General features: G+C 50.8%; 1 protein-coding gene and 1 long non-coding RNA gene across 2 annotated transcripts; both read left to right on the top strand.

Moving 5' to 3' along the window:
* The first annotated feature begins 3,996 nt into the window (after nt 1-3,996).
* Nucleotides 3,997-4,706, top strand: LOC117286955. The gene is made up of 3 exons (XR_004518142.1): nt 3,997-4,073; nt 4,476-4,563; nt 4,676-4,706. It is a non-coding gene; the product is annotated as an uncharacterized LOC117286955 (long non-coding RNA).
* Nucleotides 4,707-5,093: 387 nt separating this feature from the next.
* On the top strand, nt 5,094-8,499 carry LOC104866288 (protein RoBo-1). The gene is made up of 4 exons (XM_033765683.1): nt 5,094-5,158; nt 5,340-5,539; nt 6,020-6,151; nt 8,221-8,499. Exons 1-4 carry the CDS (start codon nt 5,094-5,096, stop codon nt 8,412-8,414), a joined length of 591 nt encoding a protein of 196 aa, XP_033621574.1. The 3' UTR covers nt 8,415-8,499.
* The last annotated feature ends 1,335 nt before the right edge of the window (nt 8,500-9,834 follow it).

Genomic DNA, 9,834 nt, shown 5'->3' with positions numbered 1-9,834 from the left:
GCTGAGCTGAAGTCAGGTCGTCTCTGGGCTGGGTCCTTCTGAGTGTCTGAGGGAAACTATTTCCTTATAGCCAGCTGCGTTTGGAGTCGCTCCCTCCTACATGGCAGTGCCTCCCTGCAGCCTGCATGGTCCTCACAAACCCCTCCCTCCGTGAACTCCTCCTGCCTTCCTCTTATGAGGACCCTTAGGTATCCCGGTCCCCAGTGACCTAGAGCCATCTTCTCACCCCCGGGTCCTCAATCACCTCAATCAAAGTCTCTTTCACATAGCAGTCACAGGTTCTGGCAAGAGGGTGTGGACTTATTCGGAGGACATCATTCACACTGTCACACGGTCTACCTTGAAGGCTCTTTTTGTGCATTCTGTAAAGAGAGGTGTTCATAAGCCAGGATGCTGGGAGCTCTGCTGGGAGTGGGGAGCAGTTCTGGGAGGATCCTCCACCCAGAAGTCATGAAGGGCTGGGACTACCTTTGGGCTGGAAGGTGTGAGGTCATCAGAAGAACCAAATGTCCATATCAGTTTATTACATGGTGTAGTAGCCACTTACCGTAACTGGGACAAGATAGCTGACGCCCACAATGTAAAGGTGAGGTTTAGTCGCTTACCAGTCCAGTGATTTATGCAGGCTGACTCTCGTGGTGTGTTTTAAATTACTCTCCATAAGATGATCTAAGCGGATATACTAAAGGACACTTTTATCAAATTTATTCACGATCCTTTTATGTGTGGTATATTTTAAAACACTTAACACACAATGCCATGTTACAGCATGGACAGTAAGTAGTAGCTAGTGTCTTTCCAAATTCTTTTTGCGTCATGGTCTTTCTTTGAACAGCACACTTTACACCGTTGTGCTGGCCTTTCCTTTTTTTGGTGAGTGCTATAATTCAATTAACTCTCTTCCCACTAAATGCAATGGTGAAGACATCGATGGTGGACGTCCTGCTTGGTGTTTCGCTACCCCGTGTTTTGCAATCATTTGCTCTACTAGACCTAATCTAAATCGTGAATGACTTTTAGAACCTCCTTGTTTTAAATAAATAATGAATGGTTCCATCCTATTTGACCCAGAAGGTGAATAAATGACATTTTATGATGACATTTTATTCCTCCCTTTTTGATTATGGGATAGCTTGTTAGATATTGGGCAACTCTGTCTACACCACGGTAGAATTACTACAGTCGTTCATCTCCACTGGAATCTTATTGTTCCTCTTTTCATTTAAGTTCCATCATATCTGTATTATGAGTAGTGGAGGATAAGGAGATGTCTGTTTTGTCTTTCCATTTCATCACCCAGACTTTCTCTGTGTGATATGTCAACAGTGTTACCCTTGACGCTCTTTTTGTTTGTTTGTTTGCAAGTCTTTTGGCACTGCCTTCCGATTCAGTCTCGGCGTCCCAAAGTGTCCATTTTGTTTTGCAAGAGAATATCGCCAAGTTGTGGAGAAGTTAAACATTATCTCTAATGTACTTACAGTAAGAGTTTTTGCAGATTGTTATAAAAATTATAGGTTATTTTTCAGAAATAATATAAACGGAAATTAGTAAAACAACCAGAATTCATTACTAGAAATCAATATCAAAAGTGAGTATAGTGTTTCAAATTAAAAAGCATGCAAAAGATAATCAATATAAAAGACATAAAGAGGTGTAATAGTGTCTCATGCAAAGACGGATCGAGTGGTTGAAATGTCACATGCTGAGTGACTCTCTGGCGGTCAGTATGTACACCGACTCATTGCCAGAGTCCCACTTGGGGTAAACTCTTAACTGATTAACTTGGCCGTGATCAGGAAATTTAGTCCGTGGTCAGCAGGCTCCAAGGCTGGAACCTTTGGTGAAAGGGTGTGGCAGAGGAAGCCTGTTCACCTTATGGCACCCTGGAAGCAGAGAGCAGGGAGGAGCTGGGGAGGGAGGGCTGCTCTCCAAAGACGCATGCTCACAGACCCAGCTCTTCCAACAACCAGGCCCCCTCCTCACAGCACACGCAGCTAGGAACCGGACAACTGATGGACCCATGGATGTGTGCACCACCCGAAATCCAACCACCTCCCTCGAGCCCCACCTCTGGGCACAGGAGACTTCTGAGGGATAGTCTAGATCTAAACACTCAGAGGAGACAGCACTGAACCTGTTCTGCTTCATCTTCTAAACAGATCTCCTGGCAGGAAATTCCGTGGTTAAGGTGTCTATACGGTTGGTCTCTTCTGGAAGTCTGCCCTTGGCTTGCAGGTGGTGATCGTCTCGCTGTGTCCTCACGTGGAGTTCTGTGTGTATTTGTGTCCTAATCTCTTTTTTTGAGGACCAGAATCACATTGGGTTAGAGCGTGATAAACATGACCTATTTTAATGATTACTTCTGTAAAGACCCTAACTCTCCACACTACGCCGCCTGAGATAATGGGGTCTGGCTTCAGTGTCTGAATTTTGGAGAACTCAATTCTGCCCTTAGCCAAAGATTATGGAGACAGACACTGGGACAGTGCGGCTTCCCTCTGCTGCCCCAGGTTAAAGTGCTCAGAGACCCAGGGTATGCTTGGTAGGCAGAGGCCACTCTTCTTTTCTTCTGATCTTTACCCATTTTCTTTTCCTGTTTTTAGGCATGCTATTTCCCCATCTTATCTTTCATCCAGTACTTGTCTTGAAGTCTCACCAACCTCCTTTCCTCTGTGTTCTTCTCATTTGTGCCTCTGAGGTGGCCCACTTGTTTGAACAAGAACCTACCGGGTTGGCAGCCGCATCCCCTCCCCCTGTCCTGGCCTTTGCACCAAACCCAGCAAAGCCCTGCTGAGCTGCACGCTGCCCTGCACTGTCCCAGCCCGTCCCATCCCTCCACAGCCCACCCGCTGCTTTCACGCGGTGGGCCTTGCTCCCTTGGCTCCTGGAGGGCCCCTCCCCGCCCCCCACACCACAACACCTCCTGTGCTTCCAGAGTGTGCTCCACAGTCTAACCTGTGCTGGGAGGGTGGATTGAAGGTGTGAACCCTTCTACTTTAGCCATTCACTGCCATTGCAGAAGAGCATCCTGACCTAGAGCTTCTGCTACAGCAATCGACAATCATGAAACTGGCAGAAGGAGGAGCCGTGGTAGAGAAGGACACCAGTCTGTCTCTGGAGAAGGGAATGGGGCCTGGTTCACGGGAGGAAGGGGAGGAAGCTGGGACAGAGTCTGCGATGGTTGATTGATTGATCGACTGCTTCACTTCGAGAGGTTTAATTTAGAGAAGCTTAGCAAAATTCACTCAGCAATTCCATAGGATATATGTGGCCCTATGGCACAGAAGGGCCACCCTAGGGTGGTTCTTCTACAGCCTGGGATATGGAGGACCCACCCTGGGATGGATTATTGCCTGCTTGTTATAAAGGAGAATTGAGGAAGGACTCTGCTGCTTCAGTTCCTCCAGAGGAGCTCCAGTCTTCGCCCAAGACCTCCTTGCCTGCCTTCCTCCGCAGATTGTTCAGCTTTCCATCACAGACCGCTCTGCCTCCTGGTACAGACTTGCACAGGACACTGCAGCGAGCTCCAGACCTGCAACGAATCCCTTCCATCTCCAGTGGCTGACAGACCGTCTGGACTCTTCCTCATCTGACTCTGTGCAGCCACTGTAAGCCAAAATTATAAATCACAATATTTGTATGTCTTGTGTTGCATCTGTTTCTCAAGTAAATATGGACTGATGCACAGTCTAGGAAGAAAGGCTGGGATCTGCAGTGGCATCCACATGGCACATCTGGGTGCCCATGAAAGTAGGGAGAGAGGTTCTGGACTCCTCTGTGGATCTGAAACCTACCCTACAGTTCATGAAAATCACCTTACTTCCTGCTCCTTCCAGTTCCAGGCTCAGAACCAGCACCTCTCAGAAATATGGCTGTGGTTTAGTGCCCTTGAATTCCTCCCAAGATTGTGCCTTATCTACAGAGCATAACTTGACAGACTGTTTGAATACTGGGCATAGAAAGTAAGTGGGAGTAAGCAACAGAAGCCAAGTTCCCCTTTCCCTCCAGGTGAGGTCACTTTCCTTCCTGCCAGCTCAGAAGCAAGCCCTGCTAGAGACCAGGGACGCCTGAGGGTGAGCACGTGCACTGTGGGCTGAGGCTGGCTGCTGGGGAAGTGGCTGGGATCTGAGGAAGCCCTGCCCTTAGCCAAGAGGCTGCTGGTCTCCCAGTACGATGGCCCGAGCCCTTCCACACACAGACAGGCTGCATCTGCCCTGCTCCCTGGAGGAGTCATTTCTGTGCCTTGCCCTGCACCCCACTCCAGCTCTGGGGAGCTCCAGCACCTTCCACCCAGCACAGGAAAGAATGCCCTGCCCAGAAAGCCTTCCTGGGACGAAGAGTGTGTCTCCGGGTGCCCTCAGTGGTCTCTTGCCAAAGGGACGCATGAAGTCGTGGGTGCAGGAGTGGGTGGGCACCACTGGCTGCCACTGGGGTTGCTGGGTGAGGGCGCTTAGCCACCGCCCGGGCCTTTGCAGGGTTCTGCAGTCACCATGCTCTGGCCATCCAACCTGAAGACAGTCTTCGCCCTCTGTGTCTCTCTTGCCTTCCTGGTCACCACTGTGGGTAAGAATGAACCCGTGGGTCTTGCTCCCCAAGACGGGAAGGGTGAGGTGAGCTCGCCTTGGTGTTCTCCTTCTTCAGTTTGCCTGGAGCACATTGCCTCTTTCTCCCTCAGAGAGCTATGAGTGTATAAGCTGCTCCGGGGAACAATGCTGGTCTAACCCGGAGACGACCTGTAACACCTCAGAAGCCTGCTTCAGCCTCCAGCAGGAATTAAATGTCTCAGGTAAGCCACGCCTGAGACAGACTGTGAAGGGTTTGCCTAGCTCACAAAGGATGCAGTTGCCTGGAGCACATTGCCTCTTTCTCCCTCAGAGAGCTATGAGTGTATAAGCTGCTCCGGGGAACAATGCTGGTCTAACCCGGAGACGACCTGTAACACCTCAGAAGCCTGCTTCAGCCTCCAGCAGGAATTAAATGTCTCAGGTAAGCCACGCCTGAGACAGACTGTGAAGGGTTTGCCTAGCTCACAAAGGATGCAGCTTGTATTCTCTTTGGCACCTTTCACAATATCCTACCAGCATGGAGCTGGAATGAGGCCAACACAGATTCTCTGCGGACAGGCTCGGGTGGTCCAGGTCACTGCCCAGCCTCCTGGGTCAGTGTGTGTGACCCAAGCCCCAGTCAGGACACCAACACAGACCGCCTTTCTAACCAGCCCCTCCACTGTGGTTTCCCCTGGGAAATGAACAATGCACCACTCTTTGGAAAAGTGGAAAAGCTGAAGATCAAGGAAACAAAGGCTCCAGTTCCCAGACTGCTGCCTGTCTTGGTGTCAGTCTGCCCTGGCTCAGGAGGGAAATTCTCTGTGGGGTCTGCTTCCCTGCAGGACAGCAAATCTTATTGGCCCAGAATAAAGGCTGCTCTTCGGGAGCCTGTTCTGCACTGGCCTTCTCGGTGACACTCGGGGACAAGAGGGCATTCCGCTATGACCGCCGGTGCTGCGACGGCCAGCGGTGTAACAAGGAGAATGTCACGCGTGAGTGCCCCTCCTGCCCAGCCGGGGCCCAAGCCCTGGGTTAGAAGTCAGTCTGGTCCTGGTGCTCTTTCCCCAGGCTGTCCCTGTGAAGGTCGGGTTGGGTGTGAGCCCTTCCTGCTGGGTATTGGGATTCACCCAGGGGTTTCCTCTAGGGCTGAGGCTGAAGGTGTAAATGCTCCCCCTGCCATTCCGGCTGCTACTCCTCCTCTATTCAGTCCTCCTCCTGTTAGGAGCATGTTTTCAGACACAGATTAGATCCTCCCCCCTTGTCTAGCTCTTTTTCTCCAGCCAGGCCACAGCCGGTGATTGGTGACAGGAAGGACAGCCCTGGGTTCTATGGGATCCTTTTGCTTGAATTCTATTTCCCCACCTCATAACCTGTTCCCATGCCATGCTGCTTGTGCTTCCTTCAAGGAATCTTGGAATAACTATGCTGTGAGGGAATAGACTCTTGGGAATTTTCTCCATTTCTTCATGCAGTGTCACTGAAGTCCTCAAAGCCCAATGGCATTGAGTGCCCTGCTTGCTACAATGCAACCGGCCTGTCCTGTACCCCAGTCCAACTACAGTGCACGGGGGAAGAGACGAAGTGCATCGAGGTGGTTGGCACAGGTATGGCCCTTCCCAGGCACTCCAGGGTTCCTCTCTGAGAGGGCACAGTTCCTGAGCCATCTGCAGGAGCAGGTCAGAAACCTGGATGTGGCAAAGCAGGGTGGTTCTGGTCAGGGTGTCCTGTGGCGCTGCAGTCACACTGGCCACAGGGGCTGTGGTGACTGAGGGAGAAGCTGGTTCCCTGCTCACTCCTGGCCTTGGGCAGCCTCAGGTCCTCTGTGCATGGGCCTCTCTGCAGGCTGAGGGTGCATCAGCCAGCTCCCCGCAGAGACACTGAGGAGACCCAGAGAAAGAGGGAGCCCTCAATAGCGTAATCTCACGAGTGACTTGTCATCAGTTCTGCTCCTCCCTGTGGGTCTCAGAGACCAGCCTGAGGCCAACTCTGATGCAGCATGGGAGGCAGGCACCCAAGGCACCTTTGCCAGCAGAGGGGAACCGCTGGGGCCCTTTGGAGGCTGACTTTGACCTATGGCAGTTGTACTACAGGGCCAAGCGCGAGGTGCTCCCTGCAAGGTTTGGGTGCAGCTATGGCGGGAGGAAGAAGAGAGGAGAGGAGAGAGGAGAGTGGAGGACAACTCTTCCTAGAGCAGACACCGAGACCACGGGGCATGAGTAGCACCATGGTGTCCAGATCCTGACCGTGGCTCATTGGCAAAGAGGGGGACACCCCAGTGCTGGCTGTCACCCTCACTGCCATCTTTGCTATTACCCCAGCCCATGAGGAAGCACTTCATGTTTGCGTGCTGTCGTCCTGCCATCAGGAAGAGTTTGTAATCTTTCTGAGCAGGAGAAGAATATCTATCCAGTGAGGGCACAGCCGCCGCTCAGAGAAGTGGAGAGGGGCCATGGTGTTTCCCTGAGGTGTGGTGCAGCCGGGGGCAGCCCTGTCTGTTCTTCCTTTGCCCACATGTGAAACGTTTTGTGGACATAGGAATTATCTAAACCATGAGACTGAATGTTTGGTGAGGACGAAGGCAAACTGTGTTTTTAAAATCCTCAAGAAATATTTACTGCACATATTAATAGGTCAGCGAAGTAATGCAAAGGTAGCATTTGTCGTAGTTTGGTAACTCGTGAGTCAGGAAATGCCAAAAACCTAGGGTAGTTCTACCTCAGGATTCGAATTGTTATCCTGTCCCTTTTCCTAAAGGTAAGAATGAATTTTCTGCGATTTTCATTTTATACTCACACACGCTCTTTTAAAAAGAGGATTTTGAGGGAGAGTCTGAAACTAGCTGGATAATGGTGCTCTGTGCAGAAAAGTGGAGATCAATGGGGGACAGGGATGTGGTGTGGGATACGGCGGTGGATTGCATTTGGCGACCACAGCACAGGCTTTCAGCTCCAGTTTCCCATGGGACATGCAGAAGGGCAGTGAGTTTTCGTGGTGTTGTTCTCCCAAGAAATTTAGAGCCCACTGCAAGAAGGGATCTTACCTTAAGGGAGCATAGGGGGCTGCTGCCCAGAAAGTTCTCTCCACAATCAAAAGTGGTTTTATTTCTCCTTTTAAATCATGCTTTTAGTTGGGGAGGGCTCAGGGGAAAAAGAGTGAAATCTTACAGAGAGAGAACCATGCCAAATTAGTGGGGGAGGCACAAGGAACTTTCAAACATCCTGCTACAAACATCCTGCAACTGCAGCAAGTTTACTGCCAAACAGGACATGGGGATTTAAGTGCATTGTCCAAGATTTGTTGAAGCACAAGTACAAGATGATCTTGAAGCTCAAAATGGAGACAAATTGGGTACCACAGCTTTCTAGAGCCCATGCATGTAGGATCTTCCATGCTTGCCCTGCCCTGTTACACGGTGGGGTGCTCTCTGAGCAGCACAAAATTGCTGAGCCTCAATGTGGGAAAAGTCAGGTCCCTAAGTTGCCATTCGAAACATGAGTGATTGCTGAACTTTCAAAAATCATGGATGAGCTGGAGCTGAGCTTGTGCTTCTCATGTGAAAGGCAGAGCCCTGTGTCCTCGGCATTCTGAGAAAATCCTGAGGGACTCAGGATCAGGGTCGGGAGGGGGAGAAGACTGAGAGGCTGGATTAACTTTTGGTTCATTCTCTCCCCAGCCTCGTTTCTTGGCGTGTCTCTCTTTTCCCCGTTGGGTATGGGCTGTGCGACTGCCTCTGCCTGCCAGTTGGATTTGAGTATCATGTATGGCTTGTACGTCCGTTCCTCCTGCAGGAACAGCGGGAACCTTCCATTGATTTCCATGGCCTCAGCAATTCTGCCCGGTCTTTTCCTGCTAGAAGTCTTGCTTTGATTGTCCGGGCACTGGAAAGTCCATAAACCTATAAACTTCAAGATATTGGAGTGCTGGGGATTTTCTTTTTCACCAATATTCCCCCAAATGGCAGGATTAAAGGCTGGATTTTCCACAGTATGAGAGAAGCACTCATGTGTCCCTTCAAAGTCCTCCTCACTCCCTGCTCTTCCTTGTCTGCCCTGTCCTGCCTTTGGCCTCCCCACAATTGTGCTCCAGGTTTCCCTTTCCTTCTGGACTAAGCTGCCCCACACCCTGCTCTTCTTACAGTCTGGTGCTGAGGATCCCTCTCAGGGCTGCTTCCCACAGCCCATGCATGTAGCCCACTCCACTCTTGTCCTGTCCATGGGACTGTTTGGGGTGCTCTCTGCGCCCACAGACGGGCTGAGCCTCAATGTGGGCAAAAATCAGGCTACTAGGTTTACACCCACAATACAAGGAGTGACTGACAGATATGGAAACGCTTCATCTTCAAAAATCCTTGTTAGTGTAACAAGACATGTGGCCAAGAACAGCCATTGTGTGAGAGGAGCAGGGCTTTTGGAAGACGAAGAATGGCAAGTTTTCTTTTACTCCAATGGGTTTTTATAAATTCTACCATTCACTGTACATTTCAGTCACACCCCTAATCCCAACCAGGAACCCCCAAGTGTGAAGTGTGCTGTGGGACAAACCCAGCTCTCCTGACAGCCGCCCTGCCTGGTGCATCTGCACTGCACCGCGGGAAGCTGACACCGAAGGTCTGTGACTGCCCTGCGCCATCAGAGAAATGCATCTCAAACAGCACCCAGAGGCCCAGGAGGTAGTGCTGCCTGGCGCGCACATGAGAGCAGCAGCCCTGAAGGAGCCGGGGCTGCCCCGGGGCTCTGGGGCAGGCAAGAGGACCGGACCTCCCAGCCCGACTTCTCCCACCAGGCTGTGCGCCCCCCAAGGTGGGAGTGCACTTGGAGTCCTCCCGCTGACCTTGCATGAGTAGAAATTGCACATCTGTGCCAACATCTAATTTCCAATCTCTTCCTCAGTTGCATGAGGAAGGAAAACTGCTCTTTAGTAGCAAAGTTAGAAAGAATCATAGGTTTTTAAAGACAACATTTTCAAGATTTTGCACCTCGATGTCAGTGCTTGTGTGTCCACAGATAGTCTGGGAAGTGGTGTGTGGGTTCCGGGTAGTTTCCTGCTGATTGATGGGTGAGAATGGATTCCTTCTATTTCCCCTGAGAGGAGAGTTGAATTCTGATAGAGGTAAACTCTCCTAGCACTTACTGGGCACTCACTCTGTGCCAGCCACTGTGTGAAGCACTTCCTAGGAATTCACTCACAAAAGTATCATCCCCGTTTAACAGTAGGAAGCTGAGACACAAAGAGCTCAAATGTGTTGCTAGAGGGCAGTGGGATGGAAATTTGAGTCCAGTCTCTCTGC

This window comes from Fukomys damarensis, unplaced genomic scaffold (genome assembly GCF_012274545.1).
Source record: "Fukomys damarensis isolate Sample0158 unplaced genomic scaffold, DMR_v1.0_HiC HiC_scaffold_3, whole genome shotgun sequence".
NCBI lineage: Eukaryota > Metazoa > Chordata > Mammalia > Rodentia > Bathyergidae > Fukomys > Fukomys damarensis.
Note: the sequence above shows the minus strand (reverse complement) of the source record. Positions and strands in the feature narration are given on the sequence as shown.